This window comes from Erpetoichthys calabaricus, chromosome 13 (assembly GCF_900747795.2).
Source record: "Erpetoichthys calabaricus chromosome 13, fErpCal1.3, whole genome shotgun sequence".
In the NCBI taxonomy this organism is placed as follows: Eukaryota; Metazoa; Chordata; class Cladistia; order Polypteriformes; family Polypteridae; genus Erpetoichthys; species Erpetoichthys calabaricus.
In genome coordinates, this window is record NC_041406.2 from 100056564 (window position 1) to 100083739 (window position 27176).

A 27176-nucleotide genomic window follows, 5' to 3' on the forward strand; every position below is an offset into this window, starting at 1 on the left:
ACTGCTATATTGTCCGAATAATGCTTCAGACGGTGAAGCAGCACAGTTCGTGCTCACACTGCTTTTATACAGACAGAGTATTTGGTTTGTAAGTAATCAACAAAAGTTGGGACACTTGTACAAATTGTTTGCATCAATTTTCAAGCCTTAACTGCTGCAGCAAAGCTGCAAATTAATAACTCATTACATGTTCCCTTATAATTACATTATTTTTCAGTTTTTGGTAACCTAAAAGTTTTGGTGTATTTTTGCATTCCAATGGACTGTCCACCACTTGGCAAAAGTGCGCTTTTGACAACCTCAGCTTGAATACGAATGCCCGTCTAGTTCAGGGAGATAGTGAGCTGGAGAGCAAAAGGAGGAAAACAAGTACATGCTTCAGTACTCCACAGTGCAAAGTTTCTCACGGCTCCTGTTTACTTCAGAAAGTTCACTTTAATGCCACCAAGGTCACTTCAATAGAAGAATAATAAACAGGCAGAAACCTGCAATTAAAATGTCTGAAATTATAAAAGAAAGCAACCAGAGAGGCAGTCACAAACAAAACTGGGCCTGCCTACAAAACAAAAATCTCAACAATGTTTGGAACTGGATGCTTTTTGTGTTGCAGGCTGTAAGGTCTGTGCAAATTGCACAGGATTATTAAAAGCAACCTCGAAAAACAGGAGGGAAAAAAAAGAAAGAAAGAAAGCACATCTGCTCTTGAGAAATAGTAGCTGACAAGCAACTTTTTGTTTTAGTAAATACAAATTAGCAAGCACAACGACCTTCTATAATTGAATCTCAAAAAAACCACAGTAGGCGATGCCAGTCAACAATGCTTTGCTCGAACTTCTCAGATTACGTGTGCTTTGCCCCCGATTGCACCCCACAGACCACAGATTGGGCTCAGAAACTGGCTCCGTCTCTTTTCCTTGACCAGGAGAAAGAAGAAAAGAGAAAAAATATTAAAAGCCTACACCACTGGTTTATTGGAGGCCTGTCCGTATTAAAAAGTGAAGGGCCAAAAACATGTGATTCTAAAACTTCATTATGTTGTAATAGAGCGATGAGTGTCACTTTACCTGACTACACCCTACATCGTGTAATCTAAGAGAAAGGGCAGGGACACAAATCCTGATGAGGACCTCTTCTGTAACAAACATACAGTTCAAATGAAGTAAGAAATGCCCCTGCTTCCATTAGATAACCAAATGGCTCAGGGGATTTCCCTTCCTTGCAGGGTAACATTTTGAAATAGAGATATAAATAATTAGATACAATAAGATTAAGGACTACTATCTATCTATCTATCTATCTATCTACTTATGATCAAGTCATGTTTTACTCCAGTCTTCTAAGGAAGTATAATAGCCACAGACTGGCCAGTGGGACTTGCACAAATTCCTGGACCACCTCCGTGATAATGACTTTTCCATCCATCCATTTTCTCAACCAGATTATTAAATAGAGAAGGGGAGCCAGTGCCAGTTCCTGCTGTGTGAGGTGCAAGACGGGACCCAACCTCAGATAGGTCACCAATCCATCATGTGACACACATCTAGACTCCCTTAGCCAGGCCTATTTAATGTAATCGTCATGTAGCCAATCACTCTAAACTGTATGTCTGTGGGATGGGGCAGAAACCAGACATCCAGAGTATTCAGAGTAAACCCACACAGATACAAGTATAATGTGCAAACACCACAAAGAGTGTGACTGGGCCTAACTCCAAACCCAGTCTCCTGCAGCTGTTCAGCAGTGCTAATAATTGTGGTCCTAAACCCCTATTTTTGCAACACTTTTTCATTTTTGTTATGGACAGAATGGTTGTTGCCCGTTAGTTTGCACTTAAGCTGGATATGAATTGTGAAATGTTCCTATTACAGCACACTATTACATCAGTTTCTGTAAATGACATGGTCATATAATCAAGATGACTCATGAGTAGATATTGACTTCAAAAATATTGTTGCATGGATCACTATGTGTTCACATTCTGCCCAATATGCTCTGTATGGTGTAATGCACTACTATTTAGAACTGGATTTGCCACCACTGTTATTTAAACGTTACATTTAACACTGTATTTTACCCCATCTACAACGAACACAGCGAGTATAACACACGTCATCATCTCTCCAGTGTATCGATGCAGCAGGCCTTTCCTCCTGCTACTAGAGAGGGTACCCTACCTCACCTAGCCCCGTGCCATCTGAAAGGACATTGGCCCAAAGACAAGTCAAATGATTGCCATTGCACTGTTAGGTTTGTAGGTTTTGTGGTAAGCCCGCCAACATGTCAATGCATAACTGGAACCTTATAAAAACACGCTGACTGGCCAAAGGCAAATTGCTTTAAAAGGACTATACATGCAGACAATTTCTACATCAAGTATTTAAAAAGTGAAAACCGATTTATCAATACATCTAATTACTAACAGAGAAATAGACTGATGGCGATTCTACATTGGCCCTAGTGTGTGCTTGGTGTGTTTGTGTGTGTCCCGCGGTGATGTTGGCACCCTGCCCGAGATTGGTTCCTGCCTTATGCCCTGTGTTGGCTGGGATTGGCTCCAGCTGACCCCCGTGACCCTGTGTTCGGATTCAGCGGGTTGGAAAATGGATGGCTGGATGGAAACAGACTGATAAACTGAGAACTTCATCTATGAAAGCAAAGCAGTAAAAAATTTAGACCTTTGAACCAAAGAAATATCACTGCATATTAAATAGAAATTTTATTATTTTCTTCTAGGAAGTGTGTAAACCAAATAAAGTTCAATAACAAAAGCGTCACCCCAACGCTCAAATGAAAAGAAAACATATAAAGCACAAACAGCACAGTAAAAAGGAATACCAGGTTGTTGGTCTTTCTTTCCTTCTTCATAAAATGCTAAGGGACTATCAATCCATCTAACTTGGTATCCTCTGTAAACTTAACCAGCTTGTTAATTATATTCATATCCAAAGCATTTGTATAAAACTAGCTGCCCCCCGCTGCTCCGCCCGTGTAGTAGTGAAACAGGACAAACTTTTAAAATCAATAAAAAAAAAATTTAAAAATGTAATACTTTGTATTGAGAAGAATTTAAACTGATAGAATTTGTATCTGAGGGCCTCTTGATATACAATATTTTTGGTTTTGCTATCAGCCAAGAATGTAAAAAGTGGGCAAGGTATCTCTGGCCAAGCATAAGGTAGGTACACTCCAATGTGAAATGTTGCCACTGTATCTGATTGTGTTCAGTTCGGACAGGGGAGCGTCCCCCACATAGGGAAAAGAGCAGGTGGCCGTGGTATCTCTGCCAGTGAGCAGCTACCCTTTAAAACACACATAGCTGTGATCTCTCTCTCAAAAACGTCAAAATGTTACTCTTTAACAATCTGTAGATGATAATGTCTGCTGAACAAATAGGTATCGCTAGCTAAGCGGAGGCAAGGTACGCCCGAACACGTGGTGAGACGTACATCGACTTGAACGGAGGGTGATGTGTAAGTGAGGAAGGCCCCGCCTGGTTCCCTACTCCTGAGGTCTCACCTCCGCCTCCTCCTCCCCTCAGTCCACACGAATAAATCGGTGCTGCAACCAAACTATGATACTTAGCGCGATGACAGAAGTTGCAAAAATCAACTGGAATGTTCAAGCAAATTATAGAAAAAAACCTGATCTAAATCCGTTAAATAGTTCTCTCATGTAAACCGCACAGACATACAGATGTTGGATTATATATATATGATAGATAGATAGATAGATGCGGCCCTAGCACTGACCCCTGTGCAACATCACTCTTAATATCCGCCAATTCTGAAAAGGTTCTTCGTACCATCACCCTCTGCTTCCTGTGTCTGAGCCAGTTTTACATTCATCTATACACAACACCCTGAACTCCCACTTCTTTTAGTTTGATGCCCAGCCTCTCATGTGGCACCGTTCTCAAAGTCAAGATAAATAATATCATATGCTCTACTCTGGTCATACCCTTTTGTTGCTTCCTCATGACCTCCACTTCTTCTGAACACATGTTGACTGTTCAGCATGGATTCACAAGGAATAAAGAAATTAAAATTAGTGAGTGATGCCCAGTACTGAAAATAAATAACTGGATTGATAAAAAGATTTGCACATACACACTGTCAACATTATACAATCCATTCTCCCTGGCATTTATTCTTGTATTGTTTATGTTGCTTTCCATCAGGGTGGTCCAAGCTGATGTTCTACCCAGGGCTGTGGCTGTGAAGAGTACACAAACCCTTCGACTCCGACTGTTCAATTTCTGGTACAACAGCACCCTCTAAGACTCCTTGTAATTAGGCTAAAATGTATTTACTATGCTGATTGAAAGCACAAAATGTACAAGATACACGGCACTTTATCACTGCCAGCTTGAATTATCAGGCTACTTTTTAGCACTCTAACTTGTTAAATTTCAGGTTTAAAGGATGTAGTGATGCCACTGTGGCTCACCAACACTAAGCAACATTAAACATAAGACTAAACGTACAAAATTTAAAAAGAAGCTAATTTTTATCAAAAGTCTGGAAGAAAAAAAAAATAGTTCAATCGAATAAGTATATGTGAAAATGGAAATTTTAACACATTAGAATTTACATTTAGTCGGTATGGGTACATTTTTACTGACTCCTACTCCAGTAACCCAATAATTGCTTCTGACTCCAAATCCACAGATCGGTTCCACCATTTACAAATCTACCACATCATGTAAATATGCTTTAAAGCTTGGACAGGCCTAGCTGTCGCTGAGAGTGACCTAACTGAGCGCAGACATTAGCAAGGAAAACATGAGCAAACATATTAATGTGCACTGAGGGAACATAGGATTGATTTGCAGGCCTACTTTACTACTATTGGGCAGATATTTTACTTTTGTTTAGTGGTAACACTTTTTTTCAAAATGTTAAGGAGTAGCTTAACTAGCTGGGAGACTATGAACATAGCTTAAAAGTGGTTGCGCTCTCGGTCTTTGGATGACATGTTTAGATATCCATAGTTTTCCAACCTATTTTGATTGTTCACTACCACATAAAACACTAAAAGTTTTTGGTTTGAGATTATTTTCAGCCCTTGCCATCATCGTTTCCCCTTGACCAGACCCTTGGAGAAGTGGTACTCTATAAGTAAGGGATGGATGGATGGATGGATGGATAGACAGATACTTTATTAATCCCAAGGGGAAATTCACCTGTGGTGCCTACTGCCAATTGGCAGTCATTGGATGAGTTACCAATTCCTGTCGGTGAAGTTTCAAAAGGTGAGAACAACCTGAAACTCACCTAATCAACTCTATAAACAGGAGTGGCTGCATTCTGCAGTAGTACCCTTGCAACTCCTTCTGTCCGACACCCTCAGATGAATACCTCGTGAAATTCAACTTTTCTACTTGCTTGCTTTACAAAGCTGTCCTATTAATGCCTCACACTAGACAGTATTAAACTTAAAGACTTCCTGAAAGTAGCACATGGACATGGCCGCTGGTGCTCATTTTGCTTCTTTGGTGGCTGCTGGCTAGCTCCAGCCTGTAATCACACACAGGGGTTTTTATATTTGGAAAAGAAGCTTTGCCAAGGTGCTGACAGAATGAGAAAGGCAAACTGTTTTTTGTCGTGGGCATACTTGGCTAAACTCTGCAGATGTATTTGGAAATGTCATTACCACATTCCTTATAAAAAAGTGTGGACACCCCTGGACAAATTATATATTTTGTTGACTTATGAAGTAAGAAAAAAAATAGTGCATACAGCTTCAACAGCAAACAAACTTTATGCCCATGTTAATGCACAGTTTTGATTTACCTGATAAAATAAAAACACAATGAGTAACAACATATTTAGCTAAAAGTGTTTGCATTATGGTAAAGCCATATCCTTCTGCCAAATATTTACGCAAACACAATTAATGTTTTTAGACAGGCCAGTGGGTAAGTGTTAGGATGTTCCAAGGGGACAGAAATGAATTTTGAAGAAAGCATCACTGCAACTTAGGTGCTGTGACCTACTTTCAGGCAGTGATGAATACAGATCCCACCAATGAACACCTATGTGATATAACATTCATTTAAATTAATTTGCTACTACCTCTTTAACATTAGAAAGAAGATCACTGCAGTATGCACATAGGATAAGAAACGTTAGTGGTGCACCAGAATAAACAAGCACATTTGCTTTAGGAACTAGACAGACAGGAGAACCTACACTCACAGTTTCCGCACGGCTCTATAGAGCTAGATGACACAGAGAATTCAAGAACAGCCTTTACAGTGAGGTCCTTGTTGTCACGAAAACAAGCTAATAAGACTTCAACAGGACAGTGGAGAACCGCACATTAATCAAGGCAGGGCTGATGGCATTTTACTGCCAGATCTTTAATTCAGTGAAACAATAGGAAAAATGTCCAAGGAGTAAACACCATCCATTCAGGACAAGTGGAGTCCTGCAATCAGCACTTCTTTGGAGGTCTGGCACTTTAAGGGCTCATCAGAGTCAGATAGATTTTAAAGCTGCTCGCTGCCCTCTGCCTCTAGAGTTGAGGGCAAGTCAGTCAAAATCTCCCTGTCCGGGAAGGACAGAGTAGACGGAGAGGAGTAAAGGTGAGGAGGAGTGCTTTATGCCTTCTGTAGGTGTAAATGTCGGGAAGCCACCCTTCCTAAACAGTATGTCCTATACCTTTTGTTGATCACTTTCTATTCTCTCTTGATTATTTACTTCTCTTTGTGTTGCTTGGTGTAAATCATTTTTTTCTTTTGATATTTTCTAGTTATGGAGAATCCTGCCTTGTGCCCTGTGTTGGCTGGGATTGGCTCCAGCAGACCCCCGTGACCCTGTGTTCGGATTCAGCGGGTTGGAAAATGGATGGATGGATAGTTATGGAGAAATACCTAGATGGTCCCAAACATTTGGAATGCAAAGTAAAGTCAAAGAAGGGGGCCCATGATTAATGACTGCAGCACTGCTACTCTTTTCTGTTACGGTGGAAGAATTCTTCAGCTGGAAGAAAATTCCTTTCTTCGATACTCTACTTATTGACAGAAGATCAAATATCCTTTCTATTGGGTACTTACAAGCAGAACACAAACAAAAATGAAGTTGTTACTTGTTAAAACTAATATTCAAGCACTGACAGATAACACTGTGGGTTGTGTCTTTAAGTTCCTCCACAACAGGAAAGCATCAAGTTTTTTTGCGGTTTAGCTGTTCCTGTGTAGATCATATTTACTGTGCACTGCACCAGTGCTGACAAAACAGAATAAATAAAAAAAATCTCCCATACGAGCCTACCAGTCTCCCAAGAACGGTATGGTGGTAAAAGAAACAGAAAAGTCCCACAGATCTCCTCTTCTTCCTATGAAGTCTCCCTATTTTCTTCATCTACAGTGAAGTTCTCCCCGACTTCATCTTCTGAAGGCAGATGGCTATATTACCTCCTACTGTCAGAAATGTGATACTCGTATTTAATCCCAAGTACCACTGGAGACTCACTTTAACTACCCTGTTGAAACCTTGTTATTTAATTTAAGAAACATTTCCCGTCTTCTTGAAAATAGAGGCCTGTGTAATGTTTAGTCTAGTGCATGCCTTTATACCATCTACACTGGACGACTCAAAATGTTCAGAGCCACGCTACAAGGGCTGGAAAAGCACGCTACTGCCTCCCTAAAACATCTGAACCAACAGCCATAAATTTCCTGCATGACATGCATTTCTCTGGCAAATGACCCAGAAAAGTGCAAAATAGTAAGAAAACAACAAAAGAGAGGTAAGCATTTAAAACTACACAAAAAAACATGGTCCTAAATGTCTTATAAATGTAAAAATCATATTGCAGTGCTTTTCTGAATGCAGAATAAGAACAGAAATTAAGGCCAGCTAATTAAAAGAAATCTATTATTACCACTGATTATAAATCTGCTTGGAACACAAATCTACAGCCACACTCTTAACAATAACGTTGCCAGACTGCTCTTCAGAGCGATGCCATAGAGGAACCATTTTTAGTTTCCCAAAAGACTCATCCACATTAAGGTTCCTGAAAGAACCATTTATTTATTATTCAGATCTGGAACAGGCTGCATAAAGTAAATAACAATTAATATGGTAAAGATTTGTGAAATACCAATGGCTCACGATTCTGAAAGCACTCTTGGCACATACATCCAGTAATGCAGTACAGGTCCAGGTTTTCTTAATCTGTCAAGAGTCCTACAGCCTACCATACATTAAAGATAACAGGTTTTATTATTTCTTTAACATATTAGGGAGTTTGTCAAAGTCCAAAGAACCAGCTTTAAATGCAAAGAACCCATCCCAGAATGAAATGGTGATTTCTCAAGCAATGGTTCAATGTGTGCACTGTGGATGCCCGGGACCAAGTTGGGAAACCTCTGCACTAGAGAGAAATTTTGATTTTGTTTATAGTATTAAGATTTTAATATCATAATTTTTTTTTTTTTTTTGAAAAGTTACTGGATTTGGGATAGATACTGTATCCATTCATCCATACATGTTCTAAACCTGCTCAGTCCTTTACATGGTTACTGGGAAGATCAAACCCATCTCTAGCTCTTTAAGGGGTAAGGCAGGACCAAACCTGAATGGGCTACCCTTTCATTTTAGGACACAGTTACAATGGGTCACAACTACCCTAACAGCAGAAAACCTAACCAGTCACGAGGAAAACATTCACCTCGCACAACAATTAGGCTGGGATTTCAACCTAACGAGTCACGAGATCTACAACACCAAGAATCAAACCCAGCAGCAGAGACATATGCAGAAAGATTAAATACAGATGAGATTTTACAAAACTAAAATTAGGCAATATGAGAATAGATACATCAGCTGAACACCGACTATGTTCAAATAGCCTGCTTAGACTCTGAGCAAGATGCACAGGTGATGGCAAGCAGAACCAACTAAGAAGTGTGGCTGGGGGCAACGCTCAGCATAGACAGAATCGTGTGTTTGGATGCCTACTGGGAAGAGTTTTCATTTTCTCCTTACCCTTCATGAGGGTTTTCTCCGATGGCCCAAACACATGCAGTGAGCTCCATTTTGGACTCTACACTGCTCTATTCATACAGTGTACGCGACTACATTTGTATGTATTTGTTGACGGTACACTGTGCCAGTATAGCGAGAAAGGCATCATATCATGCCAACTATCACTTGAAATCATTTGAGCTGAATGGGAATGGCAAAGAGGCCCAGTTGTTTGTGCTGCTGCTTGCTCAACACTCCCAAGACTTGAACTCCGTTATTTGCCCAGTGACAATCTTGTGGTGCACTATGTTTTGCTAGTGGACACATGGACTTTTCCAGATGTACACAAGTTTCCTCCATAGGTGTTTAACTTGACACTGTAAAAGTCTCATGTGAAGGACTGACTGTGTGGGTACTCAGTGTTTAGGCTAATGGAACTGGCATCCTCTCCACTGTTGGCTTCTGCCTTGTCACTCAAGCTGTTAAGCTCCTTATGATCCTGTAAGAGAAAAAAAGCAGGTTCAAAAATGGCAATGTACAGATGGATGGAACTGTGACTCTGTACAGTGCAAATGTTGGTTTGGTGTCTGCTCTGACTGACATAGGCAGGAATGAATGCAAAGACTCAGTTTTAAAAAAAAACCTGCATGACAAAGGAGAGTTTACTTTCTAAGAAAGTATACTGAAGACCCTGGAAGTATTCTACAGCACATATGTTTGAGGAGCCCACTACGATGTTACTTAAGGAGGACACCTTTGTGTGTCCTCAACTCAGTACATCTTTGACCACCATTTAGGAGTGTCAGTCCCTTCTTTATGGTGCTGCTTTACAAAAACTAACAGTTTTGCCACTTCAAGATCAGGAATGTGTGGAGAAAGTAGATACAAAAACGTGTTACTTATGTTTACTGGTAAGAGACACACACGAAAAGGTGGTGCCCATCTGTCTCTTATTTTCTCTCCATACTATGTCACAGCTGGACAAACAAATAGGCATTTTACATAGCAAATTGCACTAAGAGGACCGCCATCCTACACATTTCTGTCTTAAATTATTCAGAAATCAAGGATGCCAATCTGTTGGGCTTCACTTTCCCCGACTCAAAGGGAATTAATCGACAAGGTTTTTCCAGGTTTATGTTCATTCATTTATTTACTTAGCCAGAGTCAATGTTGCCCGGCCATGTTGCCCAGTTGTCAGTGCTCAAAGTAAGGCTACATACAACTGGGCAGGGAGGTAGGTGGAATCTGTGTCAGCAGGGATTTCTCCTTTACTGTAATGCCAGATGTTTTTTACGTATTATTTAAATATTATTCTTAAAGTGCTTTAAGAACCTTACGGTCAACTCAGGGGAATGGAGCTCCTTCCAAAGAAGTGCTATCAAGAGGTAATGCTACTGGACATAGCATAGCAAGTTCTCCCATCTCCACACAATTATCCCATCATAATCCTCACACCAGTGAACATTTAAAAGATGCAACTTCCTTTTTACAGCTTTTCTAGTGTAACAAACACAAAATGCCTGAACAAAGGTTTCCCTGCAACAGCCAGGGATGCTTTCTGCTTTTCACAGCGGACAACCGATTTGCAGCCTACTTGTCTCCTAAATGATTGCGGCTTTGCTGGAATGATCTCACACCCACTGTGAAATTCCCCCCCGTAAGTAGAAGCAAAATTGTGCTCCTTGAGGCAATGGGCTGTGCCTGTAATTAGCTGCTTAGAGAAAAGATTGCCAGAAAAATCTCACCCCGAAGCCATAAAGAGCATGCAGGAATGCTAGAGGCAATCAGTGGCTAGAGACACATCAGAGTAAACAGATTAGAGTGGCGTGCGGGCAACAAGTGAATCACTGCAGAGTCTGGCTTCACTCGAGTACTGAAAAAGATACAATAAAAATATAAAAGTTGTTGGGCAGTCTAATCTGTGTAAATACAGCAAGTGGGTGTGGGGAGGAAGGCCACAAGACAAATCTAGAGCCGGTTGACTCCTAAGCTGGGGGTCAGCAGACCCTCATACCCTTAAGCCTCTTTCAAGCACTAAATCAGAAAGAATATTAAAAAAGAGATATATAGAGTCCAAGTGCTTCCGCAAGGCTATAAAGCTAGGCGTTTTAGTGCAAATCATGCCAGGAACCAATAGACATGAGGCACAAAGTCAAAAAAATGTCTGTGGTGCAACACGTGATAACACCTAGAGGTGGGCTGAGAGTGGGTGAGCAAAACAAGGATCCTGCTGTGCTTTATCACAAAAGGCATTTCAGACTGAAAAGTGCAGCACAAGAAGTAAAGGGGACGCCTCCGGCCATGGCTAACGCATTGAATGAACAACAGACAAAAGTCTCTCAAAAAGAAGAAATAAAGAAGTGCACTTGTCATAAAAAAAGAATACTGCAACTCAAAGGGGAAAAGCTGGGGCAACAGGAACCTGGAGGATAAGCCAGCCATTTATTTAGCCATTTCTCAGGATGTAGCTCAAGCAGAAACCTTGACAACTTTGAAGAAGAATCTGCATGAGATGTTGGGACAGCTTAGCTTGATGGACTGTTGTTTTGTGAAATTTCTTGTGTTTCACGGTATGTGTCACCAGTGCACCCTACGTCCTAAAATGTGACTCTAAAAGAGTGTTGGCCCCCAAGGGTACACTCCACCTGTCGCTGTTGCAGATGCAATGTTCAAGAAAGATCGCAGTGCCTTCATTTAGCAACTTTTAAAGTGAAAACTGGGCCAAAAGGTGAGATAGTAATTATTGTTACTTGCCGCTCCCAAGATCTGCATTTGTTCCCTACTAGGCCTCTCTGTTCAGTTTACATGTTCACCTCATGGTCATATAGAAATCTCCTGGCACACCGGTTTCTCTTCCACCTCCCAAAGACAAATTAGGTGGACTGCTTGTCCATGAATATGTGCAAGTATGTAGTGTGTGCCATGATGGGACTGGTGCCTGCCTTCCACATGAATCTGCTAGTCATGTGGCAATAAGGGAGTTCAAGAATCTGATGGATGGATAGATGAAAACTTTACAGAAGGGGTTTACCTCAATACATTATGTACCAGCAATCTAAAATGGACTGTATGGATTCAGACCTGACAGCGTCCAGATCACAAAGTCAACTAGTTCAGAGCTTTGACTGGTTTGTGTTTGAAAGAGGCCCAAGGTTCTGCTGACCCCTATCTTACTGTCAAAAGATAATCTTGATTATATTTTTAAAATGACCTTGAGGATATGATAAGGGGCTATATAAATAAAATGTTATTTTGAGGGTGGGAGAAATTCTCTTATTTAAAATAAATGTCCGAAGCAGTTGTTTTGTAGCTAAAGGAGCAGGAAATATGTCAGGGTGACAAAGAAAGCGAACCGATTTCAATTTTTTTTTACTTTCCCGAGCATCTTGTATATAAACGTCTATGCATGGAAGTGTGTGTGTGTCTGTCTGGCACGGAAGTGAGAGGTGAAGTCAGGGTAAGGGCTCCACCTCTGAGGAAACAGAAAACTCGCTTAGCCACTAAAACACAAGCGAGGCGAGCACGTCGGCAAAACTAATCCTCCTAGGAGAGAGATGCCCAGAGTAGTTCCTTTCAATTACCTGACATCTCTACATTTCAATTTTTTTCTGACGATTTCAATAGTTTCTAGGACCCTGGGCTTTATACAGCACAGGCTTACACAGCTATAGTTTATTATTAATTGGATGATGCCTTTATCAAGGTGTCTTACAACATTTCAGACATACAACTGGTTACATTCCTTTTTTTTCTAATTGGAGCACAGGCTTGTGATGTGACTTGTTCTTGTTCATGAAATGGGATTTCAATCCGCAAACCTCAGGGATTAATGTCACTACACCAAGCTGCCTGTCGAATATCAAAGATTAGCTAATCCTAAGAAATGACTTGAAGTACATCTCCAAATACAGCTCAGTTTTCAACCAGCCAGACAAAAGCACAAGGAATCCAGCGTTCACAGTTGGCCATTTGGGACTCTGAGGCAGGACAGCAAAGGCCCAAAGAGATTAATTTAGTAAGGTAGAAAGCAATAATATTATATTAATATATATATATATATATATATATATATATATATACATACACACACGTACACACACACTATCTTGAGAATGGAAAAAAAAAAAAAAAAACAGGAAGAGGTCCTCAAAATTATGCACATAATAATGTCAAACAGGAATGGAGCAGAGTTGTCTTAAGGAACTGCTGATAATCATATAAATTTAGACTTGATCCTTTTTATTTTTTTTAAATTAGAAAGGAAATGGCCTCAGTGCAGTTCAAGTGGGGCTAAACCTTAAACTGTAATTCCAGTTAGAAACTTCTCATTCTGAAAAGCCTGCCCAGTAGTCTCACAGTCCAGGTATGGTCTTTACACATATTTGTGAAGTGGCCCCAACTGAGTTACAATGCTTTCAACAGATGACTGTGTCAGCGGCCTGCTATATTAAACACCAATGAAGGCCCTAAGAAAGAAGTTCTAAATTGTAAAGCAGGATCCCAGTGGCTGGTGAAGTGTAACTTACATTGGTGGGGACAGAGGGCACCAAACACTTTGGAGCAATTTGCCAGTAGCATATCATACAGGTGCAGTGAAACTTTACACATAGAGAAGAAAAATAATATCAACTGAAAAGGAGAACAATTCAGACATGCATCTGCTGCTAATTGTCAGCAAGGTTGAGAGTCTTCAAAGCACAAAGCCAGTGGGGACACGGATACGCTTTCACTTCAAAGAGGAGCACTGCACTCACTACCCCCCTCCTGTGTCCCATGTAAAAGTTCTCATCTTTATGCCACAGAAGTTCATCAATCCCTCCGTGTGCTGAGACATCCAAATTTTCCCGTCGGAGTTGGGTAACAACAAGAATGCTTTGAGCAGAGATGAATCACGAGGGTGTCACTGATCAGAAATCCCACTCTTTTCTTGCAAATGAAGATTTTATTGGACTTTAGTGATTTTTAATCCTTTATTCTTCATATACAATTTCTTGCATTAGAGATTTGTCATTTTTCACTTACCCCAACATACTCTCCAGAGACAGAGTTCTGGGGTCAGAGCGCAGGGCCAGCTATTTGTACAGCGCCCCTGGGGCAGTTGCAGTTTAGTGGCCTTGCTCAAGGGCCCAACAGAGTAGCATTCTTTCTGTCACTGCTGGGATTCGAACCATTAACTTTCGAGTTACCTACCCAGATCCTTTAGCCAGAGAGCCACCACTCCGTCCAGCCACTATTGAGTGGACATGAATCAGATGTTTTTTGTGGACCTCATGAAGTCTAAGTTGGGTCCAAATCTTTAGGTGCATGGAAACTTACCCAGGAACACAGGCGTCTATGCACACATTCTGTCTGGCAGTATTTCCCCACAGTCTGTTGTGTGTGTACCCATTTTTTCCCCACCGGTGGCTTTCTCAATTGTGGATTTTCCCTAGCAAGGTGAGAGGATAGTCTGTAGACTCAAACAGGGGGTGGATGAGCTGAGCTGGCCTGATTTAGCAATATACAGAACTGTACAGTCTCTGGTTGCAGCTTCAAAGGATGCCTTTGTTCTCGTGCCATGAAGACCTGGCAGACAAATAAAGTTGAGCAGAGTGTCTGGATGAGCGCCTTTTCCCTTTGATAGGTGGAACAAACGGCATTTAATACCCACGTCAGGAAGAGACCTGAGATCAAGCACAGGAATTATAGATCTTTGTAAAAGTAAACACTGAAAGTGTAAAGACACCCGAAACATGGAGTTTATCTCTACTCAAATCAGTGGGCTAGCGAACAGTGCCAAAAAGAGCAAGGGGTTAACTTCACCTCATCAGCGTAACATAAGGAAAGAATGTCTTGGCTTGAGCTACGCCTCAGCCAGTTTTAGCAGCAGAAATAAACTGTTAAGTAATGGGCGTCTAGGATTTGGATGACTTCATGTGTACGAAATGAGCCACAGCTCGGTGTCAAACTTCATTCTTTTGTATGGTAAGTGGAGGTGATTCACTTCCAGGATCTGTCTTTACACACATCATTCAAGGGGCATTCAGAACTGCAAGACGAAGTCTAAAAATACATTTTACAAGTCAACCATGCCCATTTCTCTGTAGTGCCCGCTAAGTGCCAGCCTACACTGTTGTAATGTTAAGAGGTAGGGTCAGACCTTATATAAAGTATAATTGAGCTGCACATTTGGAGTTTAGCACATCCACACTGCCTACAGTGAAAAAACCAAACAGTATCAGCACTGTTTCTATCATAAAGATGGACGAGTCAAAGCAGGTGGCAGAAGAGTTTAGCATCTAGGACACCATCCTGACCTGGCAAAACTCTTGCGTAGTGGCTGTTTACCTGCATGTGCACACCAAGTACACGATTATCCCAGTACGTCCAAAGAAGCCATCAACTTATGCCAGCAGCTCATGAAACGACTTCTAGTTGAAGGGGCTGTCAAAGTTGATGGCAACAGTTGTAGGATATTATTGCCTTAAGGATGTCAGATTACGGGACGACACATTAAATGACTCTGAAGAGTTTCCGACACAGTTTTAAAATTTCCATTCTCATAACTATAATTAATACTGGCACCGGGGAAGGGGGTTGGGTGTCGGGAAATGTATGAATGGTTTTCCAGGTATAGCAAGGGCTGAGATTGTGGATGAACCCTCCCACATCTTTATCCAATCTGCTGTCCCACGACAAGCACACGATATCAGACAAATAAGCCTCTCTTTCTTTTGCGCCACACCACATTAACACTTTTCATTCTTTCCCTGCGGCTGAATTCTATGCGTTGTAGTTTTCCGTTTGTATGCTCATTGATTTTCAGCTGACAGAGCCGAGCGCCTGCTTCTATAACTTAAGACAAAATCAAATCAGTTTGTATTCTGTTGGGATGAATCACAGACCAGCCTGACTGAGACACTAGGGACATCAAACTACATGGCATTTTGTCAAAGGAGCATGCAGTGACTGCCCGATTCGCTGAGATTATATTATGTACATGAAGTTTGCAACAAACTGCTTCAAAAAATCGTATTGTGTGATGGGACCTTTACAGTGACGGCAGGTGTATGTTGGCCTGGCAGGAGTGACAGTTGCTATGTTACTGAGCATGCTCTATAACAGGCTGGTGCCCCCCTTAGAACAAGCAGTTGTTAATATAGGCTCCGAATCTATGCAACTACACAATGAACTATTCTAATGTCACATTAGATGGCTTTTCCAGCGATCTTTAGTTGTATTCTAAATATACAAAATCTTAAGCCAGCTGGAGGCAATCAGCGGTATGCTCCCGTGAAGATGATCACCTAATGTGACATACCTAATAACTGAGACCAACTAGTCTGTGACTGTCTACGATAAATTCAAACTGATCCGATTTCTTATTTGTCAGAGGGATGGGCTATGTGTGCAAGAGGGCTGACAATCAAAAAGCGATCAGCCATAAGTGTAATGCATAGACTGTAGCGATGAGGAGTAAGGAACACGCGTGTTTTGCACTTCACAAACAGAAGAGAAGCTTATCTGTCTGATGTCTTGTGTTTTATATATTAAAACAAAATGGGAAAAAGAAACAAAAAGGGTGGAAACTGCAGCTGAACACACCACAGCCATTAACCCTTCGCACAGCACCAGCTTTGCCAAGCAGCACAAGGGATATGGAACTCGCAGGCAAAAACAGAACAGGAGCTTCTCTGTTTGATGTCTCGCATTTTACATACCATAAGAGAATGGAAAAAGGAAACATATGAGCAGAGATTGCTGCTCAGCTCGCTGTAGCTGTTCACCCTTCGTACAGCGCCGACTTCAGCAACACACTACTGTTGTCAGATAAAGTTCAGCAACTGAACTGGAAAACCAGTTCTCAGTTAGGAATTGTGACAGGAGCTGAAAGTTTCAGTCGTGTAATTTGACAATGTGCAATAATGAGATCAGTTACTGTGATTGATAAATCTGACATACCCCCACGAGAAAAAGTTGTATAATGCGTTGTCGGCTTAAGCAGATTCAGAAAATGGATGGATGAGTGAATAAAAATAGCACTGTTACTAAGAATAGCTTTAGTTTCCTGCAATAATGGGATGAAGAAATATGTTTAAGAGAAATGTAGGGATTAGACCAAGCCTTTGAAGGTAAGGCAAAGCTAAGCAAGAATGGCAAGTACATTTACAGATGTGCTAAATGTAACACTTTAGAAAAGCCACAAACCTGGGCCCTTGAAATTCCACAGAACTGGCGTAGTCGAGCTAAAATAAATCAGTAGAACAGGAGGAACACAAAAAAAACAAAAAAAATGGGTACACCTAAGCTGACAGGAGCACCTTGGTCTTCTGATGAAACTGGAGTACAAAACTCCCTGACAAAAAAGGTGTTTACCTCAGCCTGGCAACATACCTGTGGCCAACCTGGGTGTAACCAGGCTGGGAGCGGAGATTCCTCTTATGGGTAATGGTGGAAGCTTTTTCAAAACAGCTTTTTATCTGTTTCTTAGCAATCAGATTAATGATTTAGTGTATGTTGTGGGACCAGCGTCTCCTGTGAAGAGTTTGCACGTTTTTGACTGATGAATGTGGATTTCCTCCAATGGTCCAACTTTAAACTGACACAAAACAAGTGACAATTAACAATACCCTCTGCTATGCTGGCATCCCATTGTGGACTGCTTCCTGCTTCAACACCCATTACTGCTGCAATAAGACCTGGTCCCCCGTGAAACTTGCATTGGGGGATAAAAACAGATAAAATAAATAAATGGATGGATGTATTTCACTATTACAGTGACAGAACAGAACAGGACACTAATGCCACTAATTTCCTGTGTGGGACTGTCTTGCAAAGCCATTCTCTCAAATCTTGCCCTCCGTTTTAGTTCCTTCTATCTTTTCCTCATTTGAATTCTCAGTGTGTGCAGTGTGGTGCCCGGCGGGCGTTCATGCCCGGCCGGGACGCCCAGGAGGAGTGGAGGAGGGCTTGTGCCTCCTCCAAGACATGAGGGGGCGTCCTCCCTGGTGGCTTTGGGGACCACGGGTATGGAGCTTGGAAGCTCAACCCTGTAGGGGCCCGTGGTCACCGCCAGGGGGCGCCCCAATACCTTGGGAATGTTGGACCTCAGTACTTCCGCCACACCGGGAAGTGCTGGGGGGGAAGAGAGATGGAGACACCCGGTGGACTTCCGGTTTCACCGCTGGGGCTTCTGCCACACAGGGGTGTGGCTACAGGCCCTCAGGATGCAGCTGGAGCCCATCCGGGGTGAATAAAAGGGGCCGCCTCCCTCCAGTCAGAGCGAGAGTCGGGTGGAAGAGGACGAAGCTTGGTGGAGAGGAGTCGAGGCGGACCAGAGACTGATAAAGCATTGTGTGGTGGCCAGGACTTAAAGGGGTGATTGGTGCCGAGGCACTGGGTATGTGCACTGTATATAATATAAATAAACACGTGTGTGGTAAAATCATCATGTCTGCCTGTCTGTGTCCGGGCTGTTCCCCACAGCAGATACAAACAGATGCATGACTCTGGCTTAGCAGTTTTCAGCTTCCTAGTACAAAACAGAAGCCCTCACATGCCGTAAGATAAAAGTCAGACCACCAATATGCAGTACATGACTTTTTACTACTAAGGAAAATGTCATTTTGAGGGATTTGGGACACTAAAATCCATCCTACTGTATGTTACCCCAATACCTTCAGTTGCCACCAATAAAAAAAAAAATTAAAAAAAATGAAACACCACCAAACCAACATCAACTTTGTTCCATTGTTGTCAGCCTCACAATGGTAAATAGATGTGCCAAGAACTACTGTTAATTTCACCCCTGCTTTTTTAATGTCATACTCTTTAACTATTAGAATAGCTACTTCAAGATATGGAACAAGGGATGACCTAATAGAATGGTAAATAAAAGAAGCCTGATGACCTCATACACAATAATGAGAAACCCCACAATCTCCTGCATCATGGACTACCTGACCAACAGACAGCAAGCAGTTTGTGAGGCCGAGGGTCTGTGTGTCAAAAATGGTGGTGTGCGATACTGGAGCACCTCAGGGAACTGTCCTATCTCCACTCCTGTTCATCCTCTACCCAACATACTTCCAGCACAATACCAGTGCTTGCCATTTACAGACATTTTCAGATTGACTCCTCCATCACAGGCTGCATTCATAATGGAGAGTACAGGAAGGTTGTAGAGGATTTGTCTTGTGGTGCAGGGACAACAACTTGCAACTCAACATCAGCAAGACACATGGGCTGGTGGTGGACTTCAGGTATGCCAAGGGGCCTCTGAGACCCATCACAATCCAGGGATAGTACGTGGAAGTGGTGGAGACCTACAAGTTCACATAAACAACAAACTGGACAGGCCTGATAACACAGTGATGCTGGACAAGAAGGGCCACAGCAGACTGCACTTGTTAAGGAGACTCAGGTCTTTTGATGTGTGCAGTCATCAGCTGGAAATGTTCCATCAGTCCATAGTAGCCAGTGTGGTGTTCTACACTGTGGTCTCCTGGGGAAGCAACCTGAGCTCAAGAGAAGCGCAGTGCCTGAATAAACTTGTCAGGAAAACCTGCTCTATCACAGGGTGAACCCTGAGCACACTGGAAGCTGCTGTGGGGAAAAAAAAGGAGAGTGGCAAAGTTGGATGCCATCATGAAACATCTCTTCCATTCCCTCCAGGAGGCCATCGCCTAACCAGAGGCTCATTCCACCACTGTCTGCTAAAAGTACCTCTGCGGGGGTCTTTTTTGCTTACTGATATCAGATAATTCAATGCTTCCACCAGATATACACTTCAGTTCATTTTGAACTATCTGCACAATATACATTTCTTTATTGATTGATTAATTGATTGCATTATTTGTCCTGTGAATCTTTGTTTTGTTTCTGCTGCTGTATGCAGCTGAATTTCCCTTTGAGATTAAGTGAGAAGTTAAGCAAAATGACCCCTCTTTTACTGGCTAACTAAAAAGATTACAATATACAAGCTTTCAAGGCAACTCAGAGCTTCTTCAGGCAAGATGTAATTTGAGATTTTGAGATTAATAAAGTTTATCTAATCTTGTCTAAGATCACCCTCCCCACAGTGCACCCCACTGAAAAATAACCCCCAGACACCAACCTTGAGACAAAACTTGGAGCCCAAGAGATTCTCTTTCTGTCACCAAATGCTGCCAGTGACCAACCCTTTACTATCAGAGTAATGTCAGACAAACACCACATCGACTTCCAGAGAATTGCTAAAAGCGTATCTGTCATCATCTACAAAGACACAAATGTCACATCCTTTATTTTTTTTTGTCCCATTACAACATTCATAACTGAGCGGTTTGGTCATTCATTTCATAGGTATGTATAATGTTTGGCTGGAATCATTATGAAGATGAAGTAGAATAACTTTCATTTAGACATTTGTCAGGCATGATAACTGCAATAATTAAGGACATGAATGAATGACTACACTGTGCAATGGCCAGCCGTACACAGGGGGTTCGAGGTAACAAAGGACTGAAGCTTACGCCCCTTGGTGTGTAACAAACCTAAATGGGCGCTACTGGTTTGAGCAGCCACATAATTACAGGTGTGCAACTAAAGTCCTCCATGAGTTAGTATGGCTTCAACATAATAATGACAAATGAGCAAATCTCAAATTAGGTCACTTAAAACCATCAACCAGAAAAACAGCATAAAACAAATTCTCTGCATGCAAGTTAGAGTTAGAGGATTCATTGAGATCCCAGTGACTACACTCAAGGAAGGAGTCTTCTATGACTGATATGGAAGAAAATAGTACATATAGCAAAAATGAGTATGGGAAATAAGTCAAGTTAAAGCCATAGGTATAAAAGCAGCACAAATCAAATGTCAACACATGGGTGTCTTTAAGGCCAAGTGGAAGAAGAGATGATCAAACTTGGGTTAAGCCAAAAGTGCCTTCCTTGCATAGCTGTTGAAACGTGGATAATCTTGCTCATCTTCCTAAAAATAAACTGCCTTCTATGGTGTACAGTGGAGAACGGACCTTGTTATACTACAGGTGTGCTCACTTGTGCAATGCCCTGGACAAAGCACTGAAGAGAAATGGATAGCAAAAACCACACTGAAGTGCAGAAGGACACCCTGCTGCAGTGTACAGAGGACCTGCAACAATCCAAATGAGAATAAATTAAACTCTTCATAAACTAACTCAGTCCAGATAATGAGAATTGCTAAACACAGGGCCGACAATGTGAGGATCGTTTCAAACACAGCCTGCCCCTCTGTAGAGTTTGCGTGTACTCTACACGTCCACAAATATTTTCTCCCACATCACAGACACACACAATTTATGTTGATGGATGCCTCTCAATTCACCTTGTTTAAATGTAATGCAAGAAATTTGGCAAACTCAGAGTAGAGTATTCAGTCCATCAAGCCTGTTTATTTAGCTAATAGCTAAGATGTCCCAATATCTCACCCAGGTTCTTCTTAAACGTCGTCAAGGTTTCTGCTTTTCAACTACATGTCTCAGGAGTTTGCTCCATTTAATGGATAGTCCCACAACTCTTTAGTTCCTACCTTGTACCAGTTGTTGGTGGGATGTTGTTAAGAGAAACTGGCCTGAATGCAAACCATTTATTCTTTAAAAAAAAAAAAAAAAACTCTAAATACACCTTTACCAAATACCAACTCACTGCACTATGGGTAATTTTGAGCAATTTTATTTTTTCTACCTATCCATCCATTCTCTAGACCTGCTTTATATCCTAGGCAGGGTTGCAGGTTCCCACTATTATCAATCTTGAAAATATCAACAAAACATCAACATTTCTTATCATAACAAGCTAGTGTGACACAAATAACATTTTTTAACCACCCAGGGACAGTTGGCCTTAGCCTAGTACCCTGGTAGAGGCTGGTGCCAAGAAGAATTACACAGTGACTGTTCACGGAAGAACGTCATACTCCGAGTGCTTGCTGGGGTGACAGTTTAATGAGGCTTCAAACACACAAACAAGAAACTGAGTGAAGTGCTCTGTGTGTAACGCAGCACCACAGTGTCATCTGCACAGGTGGCTTTCCAACAATCATTAACTAAAATTTGTCTACACTGGGATTAAGTCACTAGGAGGGTCCAAACGGAGCCAATGATAAGTTACAAATGAAATTTATGAAGGCCGTGCCTCTTAAGGAAAGTGCCTCTGCAATACATGTGTGTGCATGAGGTGATCCACGGCTTTCTGGGCTATGGTGTATTGATCTTTACAGATGCCAAGTATTGGGCAAGTTAAGGAAAAAAAATATGCATGAATAGAACAAATCCTTTTTCAAAGAGTGAGCTCTCAGAGATGTGTGAGGTGGAGGGCAAGAGTATTGTTTTTCACCATATTAGATTCTCAAAAGTTCCACACCAAGTTGTAAATCATTCTAAAGCTGCTCAGTGCCATGCTGCAGTGTGTATAAGCAGGTGTTCATTGCAGATCTGACCCAGTATCGGAGCCAGCTGAAGATACTTGGCAAACAATATGATCACAATAAGACCCCATGCCATATTTAGGATAAGCTTTCCAGCTGATTCAAAATTATTGAAGAGTTAAATGAAAGAATCTTTAGAAATGAAAGTAGAAAAAGGCATTTTTTTCCCCTGACCAACCTGCGCTATTTCATGTGAGGTCTTCCTGAAATCAAAAGTCGGGTTGGCAGGTTGACCACCTACACTCAAACCGTGCTCCACCATGCGTCGCAGCAGTGCTCAAATCAACTTGTACCCACTGAATGGACTGCAGCACTCCAAGGCATTAACGGATCCAGTTCTCTGCCACATTTTTTTTTTTTTTTTTTTTTAAGGGCAACATTAGATTCATTCCTAAAGGCTGAAAAACCACTTTTACAAATTTGGATCACCTAACCCTGTATCTTGAGACATTTGAGCAGCAGTTACATAAGCTTCAGAAGAATGTCTATGAGGGCAGTGTGGTCGAGCTCTGCAGTATGAACGCAGCACAAACAGTTCAAACAGCTCTATGGATGCCTTTGTTTCATGGCCCTGCTTGCACTGCCTGTTCCAACAAACACTTCAATCCAGAATCCCTTTGCTGTTAGGCCTCCAAGTTTACCTTCTGCTTGAAGCCACAGAAAAGTGTTTACTGCCACAATGGCAAAGCTGGCAATGGCACAGTAAAGTGCCTCTGGGTTTAAAAAAAAAAAATTGCTTGACATAAATTTTCCACTGTCGTAACCCTGGATGTACCTCACTGCCTGCAAGCAAAAGCAGCAATCAGATTTGCTGTGGAGACACGGAGGATGCTGTTCAGGTTACACCCGGATCTAAAAAAAGTAACAAAAACAACTTGTTTTTGGGGTAACAGAACATTCTTGCAAAATCAGTCGCTGGGCATAAATAAGATGCAGAAGCACAAAAATGCATAAGTGAGGAGGATGGTGGGGGAGAGGGGGTGTTATGGAGGGCGTTCACGTCATGTCTAAAAGTAGAACTACAGTACAATCCCCAAGTCTAGGCCATTTATGACTTCAGCCAAAGAAAATGAGGAAAAACACCAAGACGTCTCAACTCCTTGACTATACTCAAATCACACGGACTATGGGAAGCCAGCAGGACCGCCACACAAGCCGTACTATGGCACTGAGATTTGTCAGTCCAAGTGGAATTTATTTGAATGTTTTATTGCCACAAGACACAGTCGTTAACTGGTTTGTTATGAGGTGCCAGGTAATCACTGGCAATGACAAAAATAAGTCTCTCTCTCTCTCTCTGTGTGGCTACTGCATGAATAACACTAACTTTTGGGTTTGGACCAAGCCTTTGGTGTGCATAAAGTCTCGCCAGTATGCAGGAATGAATGCAGACTCGTGAACGTCTATCTCCGGTGCAATGTTTCCAAATAAAACGCTTCCTGCTACAGCCAAACAACATTAACACAAACAAATCATGATGCTGTTCTCTGCCAAGCTTTCCTGCAATGTGAAGAATGTTAATGACTAAGACTCGTGCGTAAAGCGCCAGCCACTCGTAAATGAAGCGCTTCAGGGGAGCAAAAAAGCCAAATAAGCATATAAATAAATAGTTATTACAGCGCTTTACCGCAGAAATGAACAACGACAATATTATTAAATCAAATAACCTCACTAATAAATAACATGCACAGACAAAACAAGAATCCTATAATGGAAATAACTGGGCACGGACTGCAATATCTCCTAAGATCTTACAAAGTCAGCTTGTCATAGTTTTAAATTCTAAAAATGTAATATTCACTTCAGCTCAGTGCAATTTTTTTTTGGTAACCACAGTACTAAAGACTGACATAGGCGCATGCAAGAAAGGACATGCTGATCATTTTCTCTGCAGATCTAGTAACATAAGCACTGGTTGACCCCGCATTTATTTACCATTCTTTAGCATTTCAGATCTATGGCTTCTGTATTTCACTCTGACATAACTATCGAAACTCATACTTTTGTTTTTGTGATCAACTGCTCATACCTATGGAGTTCATACTGACCCTTTCTTTCCTGTATGGCTTAGCGGTTCTTATTACATAACCCACTATTACATAAGTTAACATCATTATGTTTATGGTTTTTACATTTTTTTTTTTTTGTTACAGTTTACTTCTTGCGATTGTGATCACTGGGAAAGATGCTACATAACAAAGATTAATACTGAATTATTAAAGGCTACTTTATGAGGTGGAGGAATTGCCCAACAGATACAGACAATTTGTGACTGCTCATTGTAAAGACAACAGACCCAGAATATGAACTTTCTTTTAACACAGCACATAGTCCTAGGGTAAGTTTTAGGAAGGAGAAGGCCATCAAGCTGAGCTTGGTCCAACACACTTTAGAGTTTCTCATGGTCCTGGACACCAAGAGGCTTATTTTTTTCCCCCCAAATTTCCTTCTCCACAGAACTTCATTCCGATCAGAAATCTAAATTATAAACAGTACATTATGTATAAAATATTTAATGCCCACGTGAAGTATCGTCACTTCACTGTCCTGGAAACCTAGAATTAGGATGCCTTCCTTTTTCATACAGTTTGCTTATTCAATACATGTTTATGTGGGATTCAGACCCCTATTAAAATAGTCTTATGTTACTAACATGGTGCAGGTCTTTACAGAAACATTCTGTCATTACCATCAGTCCGTCTTTAAGTGTAAAGAGGCTGCATGACCACTTATAAATACTTATTTGCAAATTAAACAGAATTTTCAACTCTTGGTAACTAACATGCTTGTGGCACAACAGCCCAGCTGTAACACTGACCAAATAACCACTCCTGGCTGGCCAAGTGTCAGACCCTATAGCATCAGATCTGAACACAACACCTCTAACAAGGATGGACATTTGCTTGCACAGTCACACACTGCAGACTGACCGAGGAAGCACAAGGGGACAGATGACTAAGGTGCCATAAAAATACAGTTTGACCAAGAACCAGTGCTACATCCCAAGGATTAATTACAAAACAATAGAGAAAACGTTATTCTTTTTAGAAAGAAAAAACAATTATCACATACAGACACACCACAAACTATGTATTTTATTTCTCATGGTACTTTGTCTTATGGTGTCAACATTTTTTATTTACATATACAATTTCTCTCAGTATGTGCACATTTGATGACTTGTTGAACACCCAATGCCATAATGTAGCTTCACGTTTGGATACCAACAAAGCTAATCCAACGTCATAATATTTAGAATAAATGACTGGGCAGTATGAATGTGCAGTGGGATACTTTGTCTTTACTCTGCTCCAGTCCAGTTTCCACTCTAAGCTGTTCCTTGTACAGTTAGAATGTTCTCCTGTGTCTCTTGTACTACTGTTATCATTTTTTCCCCCAGTTCATTCCTGCCATTCACTATTTGCTGTAGTGACTGGTTCCCACTCCCATGAAGCTTCTACAGAAAAACATACTATTTGCTGTGAAGTAAGCACTCGGTGGGCTCAGCTTGTTACATGTGTTTCCCACAAAGGTGGCATTATTTTCGGCGATGGTATTGTAACAGTGGTCTCAACTGTGCGTATTGAGAGCATACATTCAAGTCGGTCGCTCGTCTTTGTCACTCGTCTCCGTGGGCTGTAAGAGTGGCCTTGACAAGTCAGTCGCTCGTGTCCGTGGGCTGTAAGAGTGGCCTTGACACTTACTAATTGTCTTGCTAGCTCGCGATGTCTGGCTCAAGATTCCAAGCAGGCGCTCTAACTTTTAACTTCAACAAGACGTCCGTATCCCATCACCGACTAACGATTGCGACCAAGAATTGTACTGTGTATCAATTTTTCCCCCAAAGCTAATTAAAGCAGACGATCTTGGTTCCCATGCGAGCTCTTTTTAAACTCCCTGTAATTATCATCTGAACAGCGGCCAGCTCCTGCCCTCGAGAAGCAAAAGTCAGCGCAATTGTGGGCAAGCCGAAGAGTTTTACTGCTTGGAAACTGCTAAGTATCCACGAAGCATTGGTGCTTGTCTACGGAGTAAGAAAACAAAGTAGCCCGCGGGCCAAAATCTCGAGAGATACAAACTGTCAAGCTTAATGCAGAAATCACGAAATCTCCCCCTCCCGTAGCTCGGCACCCACATCTTCCTCCTGTCTGTCCTCGCGCTTTACTTAGAATCCGAGCTTCACTCGAATAATAGCAACTTAGAGGAAGTCTTGAACGGGGTTACTTACTTTATGCTTCATCGTGTCTTACGTTACCGCTTATATCCTCTTTCGTCTAAATTATATCCGCTTTGCCACTCAACCTGCAACACATTTGCGATGCTCCGCGTCTCTTCAAGGTCAAGCTGCCATGAAAGCTTCGGGACGCTGTAGACTTGGTCCGAAACAGTAGCTTGCAAACTCCTACGCCACGTTGGTCGGGATGCAAAAAATCCAAATGCTTTCGCCACTCCAGCAACTCAGCAGGAAATCTGCATAGTTTGGCTGCAATTGGCCCAGGTCACTCGTAGCTCCTCCTATTAACTTTAAACGAGCCTCGTGAAAGGGGCGTCTCCATTTTTAGGTAAGTCTAGTGAGGGCGGGCAAAGGCGCGCACACGCATGCACATGCATACACAGACTTACACATAACACTGGCAGGTTTGCTTAAGTTCTCACAGGGTCAGTTCTCCGCACCCTTGGCAACTGTCTCGTCAATTGCACGATTTCAAAGGTCCGAGACAAAACGCACTCTGTTTACAGAGGGCCACCCCCGCTGACTCAGAGCGCACA

At 41.7% G+C, this 27176-nt stretch overlaps 1 protein-coding gene across 2 annotated transcripts in view; it reads right to left on the reverse strand.

Moving 5' to 3' along the window:
- nedd9 (neural precursor cell expressed, developmentally down-regulated 9) overlaps nt 1–26879 on the reverse strand; it is a 61799-nt gene extending 34920 nt beyond the window's left edge. The window contains exon 1 of one of the 2 annotated variants that reach the window (XM_028817328.2): nt 26635–26879. In XM_028817328.2, the coding sequence (XP_028673161.1) occupies nt 26635–26646 (12 nt within the window). In that variant the 5' untranslated portion in view covers nt 26647–26879. The remainder of the gene's footprint in view (nt 1–26634) is intronic. The other variant, XM_028817327.2, reaches the window with a different exon arrangement.
- Nucleotides 26880–27176: the final 297 nt, after the last annotated feature.